General features: G+C 33.1%; 1 protein-coding gene across 1 annotated transcript; it reads left to right on the top strand.

Annotated features, from left to right (window-relative positions):
• Positions 1–526: 526 nt before the first annotated feature.
• Positions 527–13,231, top strand: LOC132759647 (uncharacterized). Its single transcript, XM_060751458.1, has 17 exons — positions 527–686; positions 1,812–1,960; positions 2,416–2,585; positions 3,251–3,411; positions 4,059–4,138; positions 4,375–4,457; positions 5,410–5,608; positions 6,935–7,014; positions 7,887–8,027; positions 8,425–8,527; positions 9,091–9,227; positions 9,791–9,901; positions 10,213–10,279; positions 10,784–10,884; positions 11,564–11,728; positions 12,477–12,599; positions 13,118–13,231. Exons 1-17 carry the CDS (start codon positions 646–648, stop codon positions 13,214–13,216), a joined length of 2,010 nt encoding a protein of 669 aa, XP_060607441.1. The 5' UTR covers positions 527–645; the 3' UTR covers positions 13,217–13,231.
• The last annotated feature ends 11,831 nt before the right edge of the window (positions 13,232–25,062 follow it).

Raw genomic sequence — 25,062 nt, 5'->3', positions numbered from 1 at the left:
GACTATTGTTTAAAGTTACTGATAGACATGATATATAAAAACTAATAGTTTAACATATATTTTAAAAGAAAAAATAAATAATAATAATAAAATTTCAATACAATGGTATTGTGGGATGCTTTCAGATACTCGAAATATTTTGTTACAATAAACTCAAACTTTAATTTAATATGAGAAATATATTCAGAGTGTCATTGCTGTTCCCCTTTTTAATCAGATCCATTCAGTACTGGGTGAAACACAGACAATCATGAAGAAGGAATATTTTGACCAATGGTATAAGCGAGTTTATATCATAGATATAAACATTAAAAAGTTATAAATAGATCTACGTATCATATTAAAAAATTAAAATAACAACAAAACTTACGAATTTACATTTTATTGAAGGCGTGTGCCTTGTTCGTCTTCATACGGTTTATTGTAATAAATCAATTGTCAAGATGTTCTCAATCTATAACTCGTACTTTTACATATAGGTCAAAACAAACGCGATATCTCTACTGGAACACCGCTTGTAAATAAATCACATGATAAACCTTGTGATACCAAATTAGTACGATGTACATGATGTATATTAAAAAGTAGTGTTATCTCAACTTACTATTGTTATTTGATAGTAACATAACGGAGGTGTTTGGAAATATGCCTTCGGATGTAATAAAATGTCCAGTGTGTCATGCGAGGTAGGCATTATAAATATCATATTTTATTTATTGTAATCTATCAATAATTTTTTTTATAATAGTTATAATCTGATAATTTTTTCATATCTTTTTGATTAAAATATAAATATTTATGTTTTACTATTTTGCTATAAGGTGGCATATAATTATGTATAAATGAGCGTCTTCAATAGCTGAGATTATCATCTCAATTAATTGTAAGATGTAATATGCAGTTAGGTGTTTTATTTTCAAATTCTACAAATCGTTGCATATTATACATGTATACATTATATTGGGTGTTGACCCATATATTGATAATCTAGAATATTTTTAGAATGATATGGTGAACACTAAATATACATGTTATTGTTGATGTTCTAAGTGAATGTGTTTTCGTGTGTGTGTCGTAAAATCATAGAAAATCACTTAGTCTGTTTATATATAATGTATAGATTTTAACCTTACACTGTGTATTGTTTGATACACATATTTCACCCCTCTTAAATAGCGGTTGAAAGTAAACTGATAATATATTCACTTCTAGCCCAAGATAAATTCAAGTACCTGTTTCAAGTTTACTTATACTTTCTTCGTTGCAACTATCAATGATATCAACTTCTTTAGGTCAATCCTATACATTTAATCATCAGCATCATCATCGTCATCATCATCATCATCATCACCACCACCATCATCATCATCATCATCATCATCACCACCACCACCCCCATCATCATCATCATCATCATCATCATCATCAACAACAACAATAACAACAACAACATCATCATAGGGACCACCATCATCATCATTATCATCATCATCATCATCAACAACAACAACAACAATCACCACCACCACCATCAGTGTAGTCATCATCATCATCATCAACAACAACAACAATCACTACCACAACCACCACCATCATCAGTATAGTTATCATCATCTTGTCAACATGATTGTTTTTTTTCCTGTTTTTTTTCTGTGTTTTTTTATTTTGATCATTTTTTTTCAATCTCCCTTCAAGCATGTATTCATCAAGCATATATTACGGTTGTCGTTTAGAAAATATGGATTTGAAACCGGCATGATTTTTGCACACTAATAGCTCCTTTCTCATAATTGGTTAATTTCATTTTTTAGCCATGTCCCCGTATCATCGCCATCGCCATCGCCATTTAGTGGCGTTCAAGCCTCTACGTGTGCCCAGTGTGGCCACTTCTTCAAGTTCCGGACACTTGGCCCAACAAAATCAACCATATCACTTACGGTCAATGGAAAACAATATACAGGTATTGAATTCTGAATGTGTTATTGACTTCATTATTTCATAAACTTTATCTTGACATCATTAAATCAGCCAGAGCTATCCAATTATTACAAGGCGGATATTTCATTTAAATGATATCAAACGAATGTAAGCTAATAATTGTGGTTATGAATTTTCTTTTTTGGCCAAATTTAGATATTGCAATTCTTCAAGATTTGTATATTTATCTTCATTCATAGAAAATTAAAAGGGAATTAATAAGAAAGGAATGATTGTCAAAATAAACTGAAAAAAAGTTTAAAAGTTACGATCTAAAATAGCGGAATTCAATATAACAATATTTCAGCTTTATATCATTTAAGATTTACTCATGTGAATTAATCATAAAATTTAACGAAACCAACGTAGGCCCTACTGATTTTTTCATCTTCAGAAAATGTAATGAGATAAAATCCGAATCATTTTTCTTTAATACAGTTGGCACAGAATATGGACCAAGTACTGCCCTGAATACGTTTCTGCGGGACCAGAGAATTTCTGTGGGTACGAAACACATGTGTTTTGCTGGCGGGTGTGGGTCTTGTCTGGTAGAAGCCAAACTGTTTGAACCGATAACCGAGCAACGACTGAGCTACGCCGTTAACTCGGTATGTTACCGTGCAAGACTTTTATACTATGTTTCATATAATCTTCTTAGATCAATTTGCCTTCTAAGTGTCAATTATATGTCTGATGTAAAAAAATTCTTATAAACATGTGCTGTATTAGTTTTATATATTGAATAAAGCTATTTTCAATTTAAAGTGGACGGGCCATGCGCAAAGTTAAAGCAGCCTTCAGTTGCTCTAAATGTCAAATATGTTATTTTTAGAGACATTGTTTCATTTAATTGTCAAACCAAAAGAAATAAATGTACGTCGATAAAATACAAAAAAGACAACAACAAGGAAACTCTGGATACGGTTCGCTCTTTGTATGTAAATTAGTAAAGCGGACATATTCTATTTTTAGATACGAACGTCACTGACTGCTATAAAAAGCTTTCGGGACGCTGTTTTGTAAGAGGCTTAACAGTGATATGATGCACTTTTCCGCTATAAATTTTCTGAAATACTTAGTTTGAAACAACACAGAATTGTTTTTCCAGCAAAATATAAAATCTGAAGGCCGCTTTAAGCTGAATGCATAAACTACTAAAATTGTCGAATATTACATTGCTGTAGATGCAGTCATATGCAGAACATTAGTGTAATTAATATTTTCCTCAGTGCTCTTATTTTAACCACGTGACTCCTCTTTCTGTCCTTTACAGTGCCTTGCGCCCCTATATTCATGTGACGGGTGGGAGATTCGAACCGTAGAACACATTGGAAACCTACGAGATGGACTTCATCCCATACAGAAACAAATCGCCGACTACAACGGGTCTCAGTGTGGATACTGTACACCTGGACAGGTCATGAACATGTTCGCGTACGTTTTCAATTTTGCTGTTTTCGGCGTTCTGTAGGGGATTCGCTTTTCCCCTACTAGGGCTACTTCCTTTTCTGTAATATACTTTTAAAATTATCTGGAAGAAATGTCTTGTCACATATCTATCTCCATTTGAGGTATTCGAATTATAAACGGTTTATTTCAGTATACAGCAACTTCAGCCGTAAGTTAACAATGATTCCTTTGGTCGCGATAACATCGATGCCTAATTACATTAGGCATAAAATTGTCGGAAAGATGCGGAATATGCCGACAGCGCGAACGTTTAATGAATAGTTTACCTTAAGTTAACCCTTAACCTCCTGCATGTCTTAAAGGCAATTGATCAGCTTCCACTTTTTTAATTATTATTTGGGATTTGGGATATCATGACGAAAATGTAAAATTAGTCAGTAAAGAGTCTTGGATCTAATATGGTGGCAAAGGCTTTTACTAACAGTTACGGTAGGTCCACGGTTAAATGACCGAAAGTGAGAAAGTAATATTTGGTTATACAATGTATATTATCTTGAAACAGAAGCTTATGGACATATTACTACTTGTCTGTGAATAGTTTGTTTCTGTATGGACTTTTGTAAACAACGACAATGGCAACATCTCAATTGGAAATATTTTCCCATTTACAGTCTGAAAGAGTTTTATGGAACTGGTCTAACTAAGAAACAAGTTGAAGATTCTTTCGATGGGGTGATATGTCGCTGTACAGGTATGACATTTTCTTAAAAAAAAAATAGTTCGCTGGCTATGGGGCGGAGCGTAAATGTTCGTTACTAAACATGAATCTAAATTACATTTTGTATCTTAATTATTGCATTGCAAGGTCAGTGTCATTTATTTTTTAAAACAATAATTTATTTTGTTTCAAATTTTTATTTTCTTGCTGTTGTTTTATGTGTATAATAATAAAAGAGTTTATTTTAAAATTAAAGTATTTTTACTTAGGTTACCGTCCAATCTTGGATGCTTTTAAAGACATGGCAATTCCTCACAACAAGAAATGCAACAACACTGTCGGTGATATTGAGGTATAGTCTTTTAATTAGCTGTATGTTTATATTTCACTGCTATGAGATATACAGCTTTATATTTCACTGCTACATGTATGAGATAATGTAATATTTGGAAAGAACATCATTCTTTTGAATGATATATATTCTACGAGAAAACTATAAGCTAAGGTGTAACTTACGATACTTGTCTGAAAACTTATTTGATTATGATAAGTACTGTATTTGTATATTGCATAATTATCTTCTAAAATGTAAGTATAATTGCCCATATATTAATTGCATGCTTACATCATTAGGAATAAGGCTGTTGTTTTGAGGTGTTGCCAGAGATAAAGAATATCAAATAGGTGGTCTAGTAAAAAAGGTGTTTGCCTCAACTCTCGAGAGGGTTGGTTCGAACCTAGCTGTCGTAATGACATGTTTCCTCGTGTGACACTAGTCGAGAAGTTTAAAGAAGATTCAAGATTCCTTCATAATATAGCTTAAATGAACGTGTTTAAACTAAAAAAGTAACCTAAATAGCATTAAAGTATACAACTATCATTCTAATTTATGTATGACTATTGCAAATATTTCTTTCTTCTTCTTACTTCATGAATTCAAGATTTCAACTTTACGAAAGCAACTTTGCTATTCACGTTTTGAACTTCATGATTTCAGCTTCAGACGATTTCAACTAGACGAATTCATGATTCCAACTTCATGAATTCAACTTCATGAATTCATGTTTATAACTAAAGGATTTCAACTTCACGAATTCAAGATTTCATCTTAACTAAGTTAAAATCGAGAATTAACGAAGTTGAAATCGTGAAGTTCAAAACGTGAGTTCATAAAGTTGAAATCTTGAATTTATGAAGTTTAAATCGTGAATTAATGAAATTGAAATTATGAATTCGCGAAGATGAAGTTGAAATGTCACCACCGGTATGTCGTACCCTTCATATTTTTATTTCATCCTTTTTAGGATTTGAAGGGTAAAGTTTGCTCTCGCACGGGAAAGTCGTGCATAGGTGAATGCTCCTCCCAGCCGTCTGGAGCGATGACCCACATGGTGTTTGCAGATACACAGTGGTTTAAACCAACAACAGAGAAAGACGTGACGGCCATATTGGATGCCAACAAGGGCAAGAAAATAAGGTTTCTGCTGGGGAACACTGCTAAAGGCAAGATAATTTCCTTTCCCTTAACTTTTATTTTTTATTTCAGTGAGGATAGGTTGATGCTAGTGATTGTGATGTTTAGGTTTGTCTTTTATTTTTATAACAACGAAAAATGAAAATTAAATGTACTTATTTGTTAGTGGTAGCTAGTATGCATTTTGCTTTACGAACCGTATCGGTAGTACCCCTTTGCAAAATGTATTCATTATTAACTTTTTCGACATTACCACTCCCATCGCCCAGTGCTTATTATCTTTATATTACTTGTTTGAATATCATGATAAATTTGGCTTCTCCTTTTTGGTTTGGTATCCGACATTTAAAAGGTACGTGTATATTTAAACAGTAATGTGGTTTCATACTTATGTCTATAGCCAAAATATTATTTTGTATATTAGAAACGCTATCTTTACACCCAAAAGGATTATAACATTTGTTATTCTCAATATTTCTAAGAAATGAAACATATCTGATCTATTTTTATTAAAATAAGTTTTGTTTTGTATATTCAATACCCTAACAAATTTTTATTACGTTCGTTTCACAGAATACGTCCCATAAGGTTATATATCAATCACATGATTATACAAATTGTATATGAAAATTTATTATTACAACTCTTATGATCTAATATTTAACGGATTGTTTTAGTCGAACACGATATTGTTAATATAAAGATGATATATATATGAGCCGCGTCATGACAAAACCAACACAGTGCATTTGCGACCAGCATGGATCCAGACCAGCCTGCGCATCTGCGCAGTCTGATCAGGATCCATGCTGTTCGCTATCAGTTTCTCTACTTGTAATAGGGTTGGAAAGCGAACAGCATGCATCCTGCCTGATCAGACTGCGCGGATGCGCAGGCTGGTCTGGATCCATGCAGGTTGCAAACCCATTATGTTGGTTTTGTCGTGACGCGGCTCATATACAGTGGTTTTAGTATTATTTTATTATTTTTTCTATTATAATAACAGTTTATCTGATATGACATCTGTTGTACAAGTAAAAATATAACGACTCATACTTTAGAATTCAATAGGTACAACATTGCTTGTAACTTAGACCTCCTTAAACAGGTTCACGTTCTGGTGCCATTAATAGTTGAATATTTATAAGAATGAAAATTTTCGTTTGAGCAAAAAAATGAATTTAAACTGAAAAAAAATCTATTGTCGACCAAAAATGTTAAATAGTACTAAATTTTGCCATTTCTCATAACGTGATATGATGGGCAGACAGGATTGTTTTTCCTTTGAACATTTTATCATATTTTACTTGATTTTATTTTACCATCAAGTTTATACTGCTTTATTTATTGATTAGGTATTTATAATGACCAGAGTCCAGATAATTTTGATGTCGTCCTGGACCTCACGGGATTTAGGGAAATGTATGGTATCTCGGTAAGATTGAAATATGAAACATATTTTATATATAAAAGTTACTTTCCTTAATTGTGTCAAAATTGTGTAATATTTGTGCTTTCGAAATCAAGTGGTACATACTATAACTACCATATGCTTAAAGTATGTGCATCGCAACATTGAAATCGTGGGTCAGAGCCCTACTTGGGTCACACGTAGACATGTTTAGCTATAAAGCTCCAGTACTGGGTATTTTATTTTAAGTGAAAGTGATTGTTATGGGTTGATTTAACTGGTTTCACCAAGACGATTAAAGTGATTTAAAATGTTTAAAATGAATAAATTTTGACAGTGTTGATATATTTGATATAGAAACCATTGTATAAAGGCTTGTCTCCTTGTTGTGTAATATCAATAACGATTAATACATTCATAGATATAGAGGACAGGTTCAAAACTGAATTTATTGAACGAGTTGAATGAAATTATATTGGGCTAATTATCATTTTATTCAATGATTTCAATCAATTCAGAAATGAACCTACACGACCAATATAAAAATATATGAAGTGCAAAAGAAATGTTTTCCATTGACGCGTCTACAGTATAAATACGTTTGTATAACGCAAATGACGTCACCTTAATATATCTGCACCATTTTATTACAATACCATTTTATTAGGGAGTCGCGAAACCGGCACGAATAAGTCTTGAATAAACTTTCCACGTCTATTTTACATGTTATTCCTTGAAATCGGTGTTTGTAATCCATTTCGTTATATTGACATAATATGAAATAGATAGAGAAATTTCCAACAATTATTTTTACAACGTTTATTTTATTGTAATCGTACTGCTTCTATTCGTCATGATATGATATTAATATTTTATATTATTCTTTCATGATGTAGTTTGACTCGGATATCGTTCTTGGAGCTGGTCTAACCTTGACCCATTTTGTGGACATTTTTACAAGAATGTCCGCAGCGGAAGACTATTTCGGGGAATGTGCAAACTTGCTTCAACGTGTTGCTAATCTACCTGTCCGAAATGTTAGTATTTCATCTTGTAAAGTTCAATAACTCGCGCAATTTCGCCAGACCGCAAATTCATACAAAACAATTATCTGAAAGTCTGTTAATAACAGAATAATTTACAGTAATACTTCTAAAGCATATTTGAATCTTTTAATTTTGTGTCCGCTGTTTCAGATAACTTTTAAAAGTTTTATATCTGTGAAAATATTTTTATTTAAATTTGTATTTGCTATAAACTATTTTAAAGTAATTCTACGCCACCGCCTCTGTTGACCTCTTTAACGTTCCAGATGCCATAAAATAAATTGAAGAGATAGAATTATATTTTCATGTGTATGCCCATGTTTGATAATGGACTCATCTTTTGATGACACATGTGTAAAGGTTTTCTCTTTTTTCTTTCATGTACCAGAGGGGGACATGGGCGGGTAATTTGGTCACGAAACACGTGCATAGAGAGTTCCCATCAGACGTTTTTGTTATGTTTCACGTGCTTAAAGCACAGATATGGACTGGTAATTAAGACTTATTTATGTTTAGATCTAATTCAATATAATTATTATGATTAATTCTGCAGAAATATAGTAATATGTGATGTGAAATATATTAATTTAAAAATACAAAAACAAAATTATCTACTAATATTTTCTGAGATGTTATCAAATGTAAATATAGTTTTGATAACTTTATTCACAAAAGCAGGTGTCGAGTTTTGTGTGGCAACCCTTACTTCACTTCAGTGCTGTTATATTTTTCTGGTCCCTCGGACACTTTTAAGTTTTGAAAATAACCACTCAAAAGTACCACTCCAGCCGGTGCTAGTGGGCGTGAGGGATGGTGCACTTTTCATTACCCCTTATATCCAGACTCAATCAAACTGAGTCTGCAATGTTCATGTAATTTTGCTGTGGTTAATGCATCTCAGGAAACACACTTAATCCATATATTTTTACCTTAACACCTCTTAGAACATAAACATTCACACCCTTCTTTACTATAATGTATTAAATATATATGAACATCTTATTTCCAGAATGTTTTCAATTAATGCTTTAATTTTTCAAAATATTTTTTGCAGGTTTCATGGGTGATTCTGTGGACATTACGGACTTTCTTAATACAGATATCAGTGGCAAGTTGATTCTAGCTATGAGCTACACAGACCTTGACAAAGATGATATAATCAAGTTTTATAAAGTTGCTCAAAGAAATCAGGTACGGATAACAAAAGGGGCATTCACTGGCCCACCCTGCAATTACTCTTTTACTACATATTTCAATAAATGCATTTACCTTAAATTCAGAACTTCCAGGTTCACTTACACCTAAATCTTTTTTCAAATTCTAGCGACATTTATTACTTACCCTTGTTAAAGTCTGAATTCAGGTCACGAAATCTTACCAGGCGCTTTACTGTATGTTTGCTCTCGAAATCCGTGAACATAAACAATTTCCCTGTTCTAAATTCTTAGTTGTCTATTAATTTTGTTTCAAATCTCATGAGAGGCATAGAATTCTTACACTTGACAAAGCTTTGAGGCTAGATTCTGGATGATCAGTGATTCTATGCAGAGGCTTGTCGTATATATTTACCGGAAATAATGCACGAGGGTCCTTTATCACTCAAACTGAAAAATCGTCATGCGATTTATTTTTTTATTGTCAGTATAATTTCAAATACAGCCAAAAACTAATTGCGATCATTTTGATTTCATATTGTTGTTTTTTGTTAATGTCATCGCAAGAATCAAACACTACAATGAAATTTTGTTTTTCAGAATGATCACTCCTACGTGACTGGAGGTTTCAGGGTAAAACTAGACAAAACACAAGGCTTTCTGATCAAAGAGCCGCCAGTGTTAGCGTTTGGGGGAATTGGAGCTACCTTTGTATGGATAAGCTTTTTCTTTATAATCTTTAATGCATTTGTCCAAAAAAAACAAAACAAAAAAAAACGAAATTAAGGCTATAGACAGCAATTGTTAAAGTCCTAAAAAAATAATTTCAAAAATATCAGTTAAAGTCTTAGTAACTTAAAACATGTATTACAGTTCTTTAATTTAACGTTTGGAGTCAAATATGATTTTCCGATTGTCCTATCTGGTATGTTACAAAATAATTAAATATAGGAAGCCATATTTTATCGGTTTATCAAACATAAAGAACACTGGACTTTCTATGCTTTGTTCAATTTTTGTAGGATCGTGCAAGTAAGACAGAAGCATATTTGAATGGAAAGAATATAGGAGATGCAACAGTTTTTAAAAGTATGTATCTGCTAAATACAACAAATATATTTCAATCTGTACAATGCCATTCGTATATAGCTTTTACCGAGTATTGCTCCTTTTTATCCGTTGGTCTTTCGGAGATAAAGCTTTTCTGGAACCGTATTGCATTTGTTAAAATAATCGTTAAAAGGAACCATTCTCTTGTTTGTCTTTGTATATGCGTCCTGGTGGCAACAAAATAGTTTCAGTTTTGTAATGATGGTATTTTGTGACGGCGTCATTACCGATCAATATATACATTGTACATATTAAAATTAACATGTTATCAGAGACACAGATAACATAATATCTATGTCTCGGATGTAATCGTATAGTAACTTATGTTGAATTAGCCATTGACATTTATATAAAATAGCACCATTAGGTTAACAATTTTAATCTCGACTAAGTTGTAAACTTATTTCATATAAATCATATGACACACGAGCGTACATTTTCAATAATGTTATTTAATGTCTAATTAATGATTTTTTTCTTTAGCTGCCTTGGCAACTCTGGCATCAGAAGTGGTAGTTGACAGTTCCCCGGTGTTATCAAGTCCAGACTACAGGAAAAGTTTGGCTCTATCCCTGTTCTATAAGGTTTTCCTCCTTTACAAATATTATTAATATCATTTTAAGAATTTTGTTGATAAGCTTGTAAACAAATTTGTACATGTAATATGTCATTTGATGTAGCCTTGTAATTTTTGTGCAAAACTTCTAGTGAAATCCCTTTTCGTTTTAATATTGCATCTGCTGGGTATAGTATTTTATAAACTCGTATGAATCTCGTTTTAAAATAGATAAAATGAAAATCTGACTCTATTGTCGCCAAGCATAGCGAAAAATTGAAAATATGCAATATTTGGTTTAATTGGCCCGTTCTTAGATTGCACTGCTGCATTCAAGGTACTTTACAAGCACTAAGTACTGGCCAAAGTATAATTCAATATTTTACTAAAATAAATTGGAGTGGTAAAGAATTAAGTTACAACGGGGAAAGTGTTCATAGTGCGGTACTAATGATTTACCATGTCATTTCCAAATTTATCGTTTTATGAAATATTGCAAGTCTGGATTCAATGTTAGTTCTTACTTAATACCTGTTAATATTCCATTTTGTATTACAATTTAATACCAGACTATATTATAAGGTTATACCAGTTTGTATCACACTTTTATACCAGTTTGTATTACACTTTTATACCAGTTTGTATTACACTTTTATACCAGATTGTATTGCACTTGTATACCAGTTTCTATTACATTTTTATACCAGTTTGTATTACACATCGTTGGAGATGAAGCTGGCATGAAGTTCCGGTCAGCTACGTCACAACTATATTATGATAGACCTATATCGTCAGGTCAACAATCATATGACACCAACAAAATAGAATGGCCAGTCACAGAACCTATGAAGAAACTTGAAGCAAATGCGCAGGTGAATATAATTGTTATTTACAATATTTACACATGTACATACATTTCAGCTTCGTCGGATGCCCACGGCCGAACCATTAACATTGAAACATTGATTACATGTTAATCAACCGTGGGTATCCGACGGTGACTTTATAGTTGAATGTTTTCAAAACTGTTTTAATGTAAAATGATGTAAGAAAATTTTGTCTTTCGTAAATTTCAAATTTTGCTGTTGTTTTATGTCTTTATCTAATTTTTACATGCTTGCAATGAAGTTTTATGTATTTCATATGTTTTTTAAGTGTCGAAAATACTTAGTGGTGCATGCAAAATACAATCACTTAAATTGTTTTTATCAAAACTGCAATGAAATGTATATTCTCTGTCATAAAATATTGCACGTGTCATCACAAGCGAGGCTACCTGTTGCTATAAATTTCTTGAGTTTATTATGAATAACCTTGAATGAAAGATAGTTGTCACGATATGGGTGGTGCATACATGAACTAATCGCAAAACCAACAAACAATGTCAGCTGAACTTTTTATTCTGTTAACGTACAATATTCATGTACATTCAATCACACAGACATTCAATATTACAAATATGTCTCGAAACAGCCGTAAGGTTATAAAACAACATAATTTTACTTACAAATATATAAAAAAGTAAAATATTTCATCGGATAGATACATCATGTATAGCCTTCAATAGGTTATATAAATTATTATAATTGAGGAAAAGGGAATCATTTTCTCACCCACTAGGCATGTGGAGAAGCAGTTTATGTAGATGATATTCCAGCGTATCCAGGGCAACTAGAAGCTGCTTTTGTATTGAGCACAGTGGGCAGTGCCACTTTGGAGTCCATTGATTCTACGGACGCTTTGGTAAAGAATATACTTTACAAATACATGTACAATTTTTAATTATCGCCGATACTTATGAAAAGGGAGAAAGTCATGTGCTTGGGAATTATACACAGAAAAAAATCACACAAAAAATAGGCACCCTGCAGCCGGAACTCGAACCACTGGTCTTCATTCTTCTCATAATATCAATCTTTATTCTCGCATAGACACTGCCCATGCATGCATACATTAACGGATATATAATCGTGACGACCCGCCGTAATAAAACGCCGTAAAACGATTTATATAATCTCTTGCATAGCGGACTCGGACTTTAGATCCGCCCTCGTGTCTTTGCAGATGACAAGGCACGAAAATGATGCATCAGCCCCTTTAAAAATCAGTTAAAGTTTCGAAAATAAAACTATAAGAAAATGTTCATAATAAGAATGTTCAGTGAAACATGACGGAATGATATTGAGAGCTTCATTTGTTTCATATCTTAATTTATGATGCAAGGACGGCTTAACTTTCTATTTTATTTATTTTTCATGTAGAAAATCCCTGGAGTTATTAGAGTTATAACAGCCACAGATATACCTGGAGATAACAACTGGTTTTTCCCCCCATTTCAGCCGGAGGAGGTAAATTTATAATCATTTATAAAAATTGAACCGCGCCAAGACAAAACTAACAGAATTGGTTTGCGACCAGCATGGATCCAGACCAGCCTGCGCATCCGCACAGTCTGATCAGGTTCCATGCTGTTCGCTATCAGTTTCTCTACTTGTTATAGGGTTTGTAAGCGAACATCAGGGATCCTGATCAGACTGTGCAGATGCGCAGGTTGGTCTTGATCCATGCTGGTCGCAAACGCATTATGTTGGTTTGTCATGACACGACTCATTAATGTACAACTCAAGTCCTCAATTTAAAACAAGTTGATTACTTGTATAATGAACAGTCTTTCTTCATCAAACTTCTTGTAAGAAATATAATTGGCATATAAGCACATATAATAAAGAATATGTTATGAATATATTAAAGTTAAACTTGCTTTAGTGCAAAAAATGAGCACATTTCTAAATTTCTACTTAATAACACTTTTTGAAGATCAAGAATCTTTGTGTTACCATTTATTATATACAACAGAATCCCTTCTTAAGATCACCCAAGAAATAAGACCACCTTACAATTGAGACCATTTTTTAAAAGAATAGAATTTTCTGTTCTCTATGTCCCAATTCTTTGTTTAATTTGTTCTTTATTTGACCCCACTATTGAGACCACTGATACCTCCTAGATCTTAGATTTTATTATCTGATTGAATGCTCTTAGGCATGACACTTTATTTCACAAGGTGTCAAAACTGTTTTTACTGGGATATTTTATGAAATAAGGTGAGAAAGAAAATTAAGTGTTTTAATGTTGCTTTAATATAAGCACAATTATTTTGTGAAGAATTATTTTTTTATTTTATAGGTGAATATGTACATCGTTTAACAATTAATAACAATTAATATTGAACCAAAGAGAATTTTATATTCAATTTCTTCAGAAATATGCTTTCTTCCCATAAGATTTAATTTGATAACATACTTGTATATTGTATTTGAAGGTTAAGATACATATTGTTTGTTCATTGATAAAAATAGACCATGGTCATAAAGTGTGTAAGCAATGATAAGAATATCCACAATTAAGTCCATCACACAATTAAGACCACTTTGGTTAAGTCTTGAATGAGGCCTTAATTAAGGGTTTTACTGTACACATTTATTATCACACAGCATATTAGTATTGTTTTCTGTTTTTTGTTGTTGTTTTTTGTTGTTGTTTTTTATGGGGTTTTTTTTGTTACATTTCATGTTTTATATTTATTCTTTCATTTCAATATGCATGATTATATGCTTGTTTGTATTCAGTTAAATAACTGATCAGATATCATACACCTCAATATTGTCTTCATTTTCTCTGCTTATACACATCTTAGACATTTGTTGATTACAACAAACTGAGATTATTCGTTGTTTTCCACTTTCAGCTTTTATGACTTCTCCTATCAGCTTACCATCAGATGAAAACTGTAAAATATTTTTTGACTCATATCCACATACCAGCACACTACCTGCTTCAGTGAGAAGACAATAAATAGCCCACTCTAATTGTTCACCATTAAATGTTGTAACAATCTGACCATTGTTGTCTAGTACTTTCAGTCCTTTATAACCATCAGCAACATAAATCCTTGTAGCATCCTTACTGACAGCCAGACTGACTATGTCAGAGAACAGTTTCTGTCCTGGCTGGTCAGTACTAAACTGTGCAAGTTTCCTGCCAGTCATTGTGTAGATATAGACTGATGTCTTATCTGCAATATATAAATCATTGTTTGCATATGCAACACCACAACAGTTAAAATCAGTTTTAATCACGTTTTTTGTTTTCATTTTTCTGTCTACAGAAATGAGATGAACTTCCTGGTTAGAGTTTAATGTTACTGCTACTTGTGTTTCATTAATTTTACATATTTGCCATGGCCGTCCAGGTAGATTTCTGCAGTCTGCGATGGTATAATTGTGACTATCTAACCGTTTAAGCTTATTGTTCTTGTAGTCAGCTAGGATTATTTTACCACCTTCCATGTAGCAGGCACTGAAGATATTACATGTTTGTTCATCAGACTTAACTTTGACACAGTATGATTGTCCTCCTGTAATCTGAAGTAATTTGTCAGCAGTTTTTTTAGTTTTCTCTGTTAGCATTCCAATTGATTTGTTTTGTTTCAGCTGTTGAAGGAGATTTCTGTCAGGTTGAAACTCTATGCCACTTACTGTTATCCTCGTTTTGGTATCTATTATCAATTTGTCCGCAACATTTTCAGCATCTTCCCCCATCTTCACATGAACAAACAATTCAACTTGATTTGGGTTTGGAGATGCTAATTTATCATTAGCTGATGTAACCTTTGCTTTGTGTTCTTGTAGCTGTTTGAGACCTTCTTCAATCTTTTCTTCAAGTAGTTTGAATTTATGTTCTATCTTTTCTATAGTATTTTTCTCCAACCTATCAAGTTGGTCATTAATTTCTTGTCGTAATTGTCTGATATCGTCCAGTAACTCGGCCTTTCTTTTCAGAAGGTTCTGTTTATCCTGTTGAAATTTGTTAGCTTGTACAGCAAGGGTCTTGGCTAATGCCTTCAGCTTTGTTTGTATATGTCTTGAAGCCACTTGGTAAGATTTATTTTGAATGAATTCTGGTATATAGAATATATCCTTACATGATCTGGAAAAGCAAATCAGTTTGTTAAAGCATATTGAAGAAGAGAAGATTTTGTTACATACTATAACAACATGTTTTAAAAAATAATATTTTTTAAATTTTATTGTTAAACATGTTAACACTTAGTTTGCAGCAGAGTGATTAGGTAATTATAACAGCCCTGTAAGGCCACATGTGTCACAAATCACATTCGTCACAATTGTGAAGAATGAGATCACATTCGTCACAAATTTTGTGATGCATGTGATCCAATGTTTTAGACAATCACATTCGTAACGAGTTTAAAATCACAAATGTCACAAATTTGAGATAAATATTGTTTTCTTCAATGCTTTTCACTGAGTCACAAACGTCACAAATTTTTAGGACTGAAATCAATTATTGGAACTAAAACTACAGACATTTTTATCCCCTCCCCCGCTGATGAAATCGGGAGTGATGGGACTGTTTTAGCGTGTTCGTCCGCCTGTCAGTCCAGATTTAGTTTCCGCACTATCCGGCCATTGATTAGTTATTATACACTGTATATGGAATCATTTCGTTTCCACGCTATTTTTCAGCAACTTCTGGATGGATATCGATGCTGCAACTTTGTAGGAACCTTCATTCACAAACCAGTTGCACATATAACCAGCATATCTCCATTTCTTTTTAAAAACAGACTTATTGCCCCTTGTTGTTGTTGTTATTTATAAAACACTGTATATAGAACTATTGCTTTTCTGCGCTCTAGGAATTTCAACGAAATTTAGTTTAATATAAAGAGGAGATGCGCATCTCGAAAAATCTCGACGGGACACTAAAGGATTTGGTCCGACTTGAGGGTACGGTCGCTTATATGGGCTTTCCGGCGGCGACTTTAGATAAACACATAAACAAACAAACAAGATGTGCATATCATCATCATCATCATCATCATCATCAGTATTTCCCGTTTGGCCGTTTAATACAGAGTTATGATCCATAATTTATTATCATTTATTGTTTCATAGAAAAGCATTAATTCAACCCTATTCTTTCAACAAATCTGCTGAATAATTTAAACAAAACTATGTGGGTACATCTAATACCAAGCGGAGATGTGTATATTGACGGCACTTACCCGAAGTTAAGACCCCTGGTTGCTTAATATTCAGTCAGATAACTTAAGTATTTCATGTCTTCAAATGTTAAATATATCTAATTTTAATTGTGTGGGAACCTTCAATACAAAAAGGGCATGTGCATTATCGCCGTGACCTTGAGTGATATGGGCCCTGATAATTTATGCTTTAACCGACTATTTCCCCGGAGTCTTTATTCGAAATGTATCCTGCAATTGTTTAATTTTCAATCAGTATATGATGCTGTCGGCGGTAAACATTAATTCAGCGAATTTGCTTGCAAGATATTTGAATGACCTCGTGTAATTATAGCTTCGCAAGACCAATCATATTCTACAAGAAATGTTAAGTTTTCTTTAAGTTTATTTATTCAACTTCCTTCATGATTCTCATTTAACCCTTTCCTTTATAGATATTACTGGTAAAATAACTATATGAACCGCGCCATATTGAACCCTAGATGAGCCGTCAGTACTAAAGAACTCTGATATAATATAGGAATAACGCATGTTTCTTTTTTCGTGTTAAAATATCTGTAGAAACCCAAGGGCGTAGTTGGTACCCGACCCAACGTATCCCGAGGGTTTCAGCAGTTGTTATGACACGGAACAATCATTCGTTAACGCTATTCTAGCATAAAGCATGCATAAATCTAACACAATCCATACACAATCAAGCAACATCACTGATTTTCCTCGGATTGCACGGGAACGTCAGCGTTGTATGTGACCGTGACGTCATTTCCGTTTTAGTTAAGCAGCGTCCGGGCCACAATGTATTGACGCTGTGCCACGGAAAACGTATATCAAAAAGGTGTTTTAACAGCGCATGAGCGCTAGAATCTCCTTGTTAAAAGACCTTTTTGGTCCTGTTAAAACACCCCGAAATCATGGTTATAACGGCAGTTTTATGCTAGAATATAAAGTAATGAATAACAACATGGATTCCAAGAAGACTAAAAGCAAACTCACATTGCACAATACTAGCCGCAATTATAATACTGCTAATAAAGTTCACGAATTTTCATTGGTTTAGAGGCGGGATATATTTATAGGTTATTACAGAGGTCTGATGTGCCTTTATTCGATTTTGGCCCACTAAAAGAGCCCGAGGGCTAATACCGATCTTGTAGACCCATATCGCATTAAGGCACGCCAGACATGTTCTATAACCTTTTTATTGCATGTGCTCATTTATGTTTTGGTTTTCATTATAGAATTAAAAAAATCGTTTGAAAACATTGTTCAGCGACAATGTATAATTTATTTTAAAAAGCGAGGGACTTTTGACGTCGTCTAATGACGTTGACGTCATTTCCTCACAAACATTTGTTTTTAATATATTTTGGCGTTATTTAACTGTTTGGAGATGGTTTTTCAAGTGTTTCTTCAATTTTGCTTTTTTATCAAGATATATTTCAGTTAAACGTATTTTTTCTTATAAAATTGTCAATCTTTCCGCGTTTTTTTTAGCAACCCGAAGTGGGAAATCGATATCGGCCCAACCGGAAGTCGGACCGATATCGATATTTGGCGCATCACGTCACCTGACCACAGTCATATTACATGGACAAAACTCATATACGTTTAAATTCACATTTTTTTTCTATTTATAGTGTTTGCCGTTGCGTATTTATAGGTTATTACACAGGTCTAGTGTGTCTGAATGCAATATTGGCCAAGAAGAGGTATTGGCCCGAGGGCTTTAGCGGTCTCGTAGGCCAATATAGAGATATTACATGAGTGTCTTTTCATATTGAATTTATTAAACGAGTTGGATAAAATAATAAATTGCGAGGCTCTGCCGAGCATTTTATTATTTTATTCATATCACAGGTTAAATTTTGGAGCCGATAAACCGAAAAATTGTTGTTATTTTGCCTTATAAACGCGGTAAAATTAAGCGACGTCCGCTAACGTTAAATGACGTCGACGTCAAAACGATATTATACTAGTTTATTGCATTTGTTACTATAAATAGTAACAAAAATGCTAAGGAAGTGTGCTGATATTGCCCAAAGAGTGCCGATATAAGCATGCATTGAGCAAGTGTGCCAGATATCGGCACACTTGCTAGTGTGCCAAAAATCCATATCATGACGTCACGTCCGGTTGACGTAAACAAGTTTTGACGTTGGAGCGCTCAAGATATAACTTATAGTTAACTTATCAGCATAACACGCAACAGGATAGATAAAGATTAAATTTCTGCACATTTTTATATGATTTTATAGAAATTTAATGAGCAGATATTTAAAATACAAATGTTTGTGGCGAACGGAAAATGTGAAGAAAATAGACACGATTTGTTAGAAAACAGTATGGAGATAAAACATTAAACTTTGTTTAGAAGAATAACATAATTGAGTGTCTACATATGCAATAAAAAGGTTATGATACAGGGCAAGTGTGCCTGAAGGAAGATATCGGCACACTTGGTCCGCATTGGCCCTCGGGCTAAAGCCCTCGGGCCAATACCTAACCAAGTGTGCCGATATCTTCCTTCAGGCACACTTGCCCTGTATAATAACCTCTAAGTAATATGGAAAATATGTAATGGCTTTATTACACTCCCGCGACGTCAAACATGTGATAAATCGCATTTAGGCACACCAGACCTGTTCTATAACCTTTTTATTGCTAATTTATGTTTTGCTTTTCATTTTCAATATAGGGATAACGCATGTTTTTTTCGTGTTATAACATCCAAATACGAGACACATAATACCGAGTTTCATGTGAATATCTTTAGATACTAGTTACAGAAAAAACTCAACACAGAGGTTAATAATTGGAAAAATTGGGTAATGTTATGGGTATTGGTATGTTAGCTAACATTTTCATCCCGAACACATGTGTTAATATCTTTTGTGGTTGTACTAGTTACAAGAAAAACTAAACGCAGAACAAGGGAAATAATTCAGTCAAAATGGAAGATTATGAATCTTGGTGTGTGACTTCAAGTCAATATCTTCTGTTGTTGTAGAGATAAAAGTTACACGCAAAAACTAAACACTGACTTTTCTAAGTCGAAAAAGAGACACTATTCAGTCAAAATACATGACAGAGTTATGGAACTTGGGATGTGACCTTTCACGTTCACCTCATACACATATGTGAAGTTTTAAGTGAACAGCTTCAGTTGTGGAGAAACAAGTGAAACGAAAATAAATCTGAACATTCCGTTTAGCTTATATTAACGACAATGAGTAGGTAAGCTCTCCTTTTCTTGGAAAAGTCGAACTAAAATACTTTTGTTTGAAACGGAACATCGTAAAAATAGAATGAATACTAAAACAGCTTCACTCGCTCCTTATATAGGTTTTTTCTGTCTTGGCTTACTAGTAGTTCTAGCTTCCCGCGTGATCAACCAACACATTAAAACCAAGGTGCAGTATATGAAAAGACTGAATATCATTAATAGATTTTGTTCAATAGAAAGCGGCCAACTTTTTATCCCTTCTTTATGGACTTCACGACACAACTCCCCGTCATTATTCCATACATTAAAGTGTCTCAAAATTGCGTACTGCATCTATTTCCGAAATTTATTTTAACATGTTTGACATCAAAATTAATAAAGTTCGATTTTCCACCTTTGCATACATGAGCTTCAATTTATCTTCGGTTATAGTCATGTTTTTACTAATTTGTGAAAAGTGCGTAATATTTTAAATCGGCCATTTTTGTGAGGATCTAATTCTAACATTTATTAAGAAAATAAAACAAAATAAAACTGGCATTTATTTTACTTCAGCAATATTTCAAAAGTAAATCATTATTGAGTCATGTCCAGCGAAAGTCAACAAAGTTTGGTTTTTGCGTGGCACGACACAATTATATGTTCTAGATAACTATAGAAAAACAAAAAAATATGTCCGTGTATCTCAATAAAGTTTCTTTCAATAAGCCATCATTCTTAATCAAGACAAGTGTTTATTTGGCGAGGTCTTTGTAAGTTGTTGCTTTAACGGTAAAATATGTCGACGATTTCATACCAACCTATTCCAGATATTTTTAATCGCAACCACGCATTGAACCATCTTTTGTTATTTATTATTCGTCGGATTTCCATTAAAAGTCCGCTTCCTCGACCAGCTTTTCGAGAGAGCAGACGAACACTTACTACAGTAGGTACGCTCTCCAATACCGAAGGTCCTATGTGTAGTTGTGGTTTTTCTAAGCCAATGTCTTGAAATAGTCTACGAAAACGGCTGCCGGCATGCTCAAGAACATATCTAAACGAGGGATCGCCAAATAAACACATGCTGATTATTTTTTGCCTGTATGTGTAAAGGTAAATGAAAAAATGGAAAATTTTGTCGTCTCTTACGCATTTCTTGCCTTTGATGCTGAAAATCTGGTTTTTTCAAAACCTTAACATTTTCAGACAAATCATTGGAATTTGCGTCTGAAGTTTTCTTAGTCTTTCTATATTTTGACTTAACATTTGTAGCTTTTCTTCCCTTCTTCCTGGTATTTGTATTCTTTCTAGACTCTTCTCCGAAATGGACACCAGTGTCCCTTTCATTAGTTTCCGCTTTGTTTTTCTCGACATCACTTTCCACGTTGTTTTGGGGAAGATCCTCATCATCTACACTTTGGGGCTCTGCGGTTCCATTCTCATCTGACTCAGTACCTGAACTTGTCTGAGAAATTAATTTAGTGACTTCTTCTCTGGGTACCGATATGCTTACATAATGCATGCCTGCATTTTCAGGGAAATGTAATAATGTTAATAGTGGCAACACACAGTCGTACTTGCCATCATTAGAGATTAAAGATGAAAACTCTGGTCCTCTTGCCGATGCCACGAAACATTGTAGATTAAAATTCTCGCATTAAAGCGACAAGCGTTAGATTGTCTCCATAGGTACCGTCACGTGTCATACCTTCAAGGTAATCATTGTACGTTTGTCCATAAACAAAGTTTTCGTAAAAGTTTCTGTTTCTTCTTAAGTGGGCTGTAGCTTCTTCACGAAGAACATTAGTAGTATAGAGTATGATGGTTCCGGGACACTTTGAAGCCTAAAAAAGTGTTTATCTATCAAACCAAAGGGTAAGACAGCTCGACATAGCTTACCTATCAACCAAAAAAGTAAGACAGCTCGACATAAAACCCCATTTTATTGATTTAAGAACACCCTCAGGCCAAAATCCCCCCGGAACCATCATACTCTATACTACTCATAAATAGAATACAGGCGGGAACCGACGAGTCCTTTTTTATAATTAAAATATATATAAATGAGTTTACAAAAAACAAATATATTGTTTAAAAGAACGAACATACACCGATAATGTAAATCCTCAATATGTTACAACAAAAAACGGAAGATTAATGATAAAAGCCGCGTGTGCTTCATGCGGTAAATTGAAATCTAAGTTTGTAAAACAAGGCGGTTCAATAGATATTCATAAAGCTATGTTACCTTTGTTACCTAAAAAAGGTTTAACTCTTCCTGGATATAACTATTGCGGACCAGGTAACCCACTGGTTAATGGATCACCCGTTAATCAGTTAGATGAAGTATGTATGAATCATGACTATTGTTACGATAGTGGTCTAAGTAAAAGTGAGTGTGATAAGAAAATGTTATCTGATTTAAAGACAACTAAATCAAAATCTATTGGTGAAAAACTAGCAAAAAATTTAGTAGTAAAGCCTGTTATAAATATGAAATATAAACTTGGTTTGGGGCAAACACGAAATTCAAAAAACGTAAGAAGGGGGCAAAGCAGTTGGCAGTTGATAAGCGCAACATGCGACTTACCCCCGAAGTAACATGGAACGTTAAATTAGCCAATGAATTACACAGACCAATCAAACGGAAGTTTCCAAAACGGAGAGTTATAGTAAATGATGTAGATGATACTTGGTCTGCTGATTTAGTTGATATGCAAGCCTTTTCTAAAGATAACAAAGGAATAAAATACTTATTAACAGTTATTGATGTGTTTAGCAAGTATGCTTGGGCTGTTCCGATAAAAAATAAAACTGGTGATTCTGTTACAGAGGCTTTTAATGAAATAGTTTCTGGTGGCAGAAAACCAGAGAATTTGTGGGTTGATGAAGGAAAGGAATTTTATAATAAAACTTTTCAATCATTCTTAGATAAAAATACAATAAACATGTACCACACATTTAATGAAGGCAAAGCTGTGGTTATCGAACGTTTCAATAGATCCCTGAAGCGAATAATGTGGAAATACTTCACCTCTAATAATACTTATACTTATTTAAATGATTTACCAAAAATGTTAGAAAAATACAACAACACAAGACATAGTAGTATAAAAATGTCACCTAAACAAGCGAGCAAACAGTTAAATAAAGGTAATGTTTATTTTTAATTTATATGGTGATTTAAAAGTATCAAAAAGTAAGGCTAAATTTAAGATTGGAGACCGTGTTCGTTTAAGTAAAATTAAGAGACATTTTGAAAAAGGATATACACCAAATTGGACAGAAGAAATATTTACAATTGATGGAATTCAAAATACAAACCCAAGAACATATACTATCAGGGATTTAAATAATGAGCTGGTCCAGGGTTCATTTTATGAACAAGAACTGATGCCAACTAAACAAGAAGTTTTTAGAATAGAAAAAGTTATAAAGCGTGACTATAAGAAAAAAACAAGCACTAGTTAAATGGAAAGGTTATTCTGATAAATTCAATAGTTGGATAAAGATGCCAAAAATAATAAATGCTGAAATTATATAATGAGTAAACAAATTGAAAATCTTGATGAACTAATAGATTATTTAACAAGACTTGCATCGGCATATAGAAAAAGTTATAAATTTTGTGGAAGGGTAAGCGTAGGACTTCAAATAACAGCAGGTATTTTAGGTTGTTCAACTGCACTTGCACTTATTCCCGCCATACCTATATTTGTAGCTTTAGTAGGAGCTTTACCTTCAGTAGTTACTATATTAGCTAACAAACTCAAAGTTGCAGACAAAAAAACTATTTTAAAATTACATTATCAAAAAGTTAAACAATTAATTACTGAAGCGCGGATTGGGAAGGTAACCTCCACAAGTTATGATGGACAGAAAGTTATCGAAGATATCTTTACAAAACTATTAGAAATAGAAAAAGATACAAATTATACAACACCTTTGGAAATTTATATGAAAGAATATAAGCTAAATGGTTATAAAGAAACCTCTTAAAATATCTTTTATAGCTAGTGCGTTAGCTTGCGTTAGCTTGCGTTAGCTTGCGTTGTAAAAATGTGAAGTTTTTTTCTTTAAGCATGTTATATAATGAATAGATTAAATAACAGTATGGATGCAAAATGCGATTTTTTTGTATATTATATACAAAAATCAGAACTCTTAAAATTACCAATATTATTTAATAAAGTTAGAAAGAATAGAAACATTTTAAGAGCCAATATTACTAAATTAACTAAAGAAAAAGTAAAAGAAAATATACGATTTAAATTAGAAACAATTATAGAGCCTTACCTTTTTAGAACAAAAAAACTTTATGAATGGAGTTGCGGTTGTTTATTTCCTGTAGAGGAAAATAGTGATATTTTATGCGATTGTCCAAGACCTAATCATAATAATTATCGTAATAACCCTAAACCGGTTATAGCAACTTATATACCTCCAAACGGAGACGGTGAAGATTCATATTATCCTTCAATTTATGCCGCATCTAAAGATCTTGGTGTCAATCCTGGTTTAATATCAATGTGCTGTAACAATTTAAACAGAGTAAAGACTGGAACAGCAAAATTTAATGGGCATATTTTTAAATATAAGTTTAGATATGCTTAAAGATATTTTCTAATACTAAAATGCTTAAAACTATTTTTTGTTCCATTATATAATAATATAATAGAATAAAAAATGAATAAACTAGCCTCGCAACTTAATCCTCGCGCTTTAAACTTTCTAAATATCGAGAATATAATTCAATACTATTGTTTAATTGTGTTTCAAAATCATCATATCCTTTTAAGGCGGCTTTGCATTTCTTACATATCTCTTTTAAATCGGTAATAACGTTGCATAAGCTAAATTGTTCTTTGTTATCATGACATTTAGCTATATTTATTTCGCTGCTATCAAGTATCTCCGTTAATATAGGAGTCATT

Source organism: Ruditapes philippinarum, unplaced genomic scaffold, assembly GCF_026571515.1.
Source record: "Ruditapes philippinarum isolate M1 unplaced genomic scaffold, ASM2657151v2 ctg2144_1_1_1_1, whole genome shotgun sequence".
Classification (NCBI taxonomy): Eukaryota; Metazoa; Mollusca; class Bivalvia; order Venerida; family Veneridae; genus Ruditapes; species Ruditapes philippinarum.
Note: the sequence above shows the minus strand (reverse complement) of the source record. Positions and strands in the feature narration are given on the sequence as shown.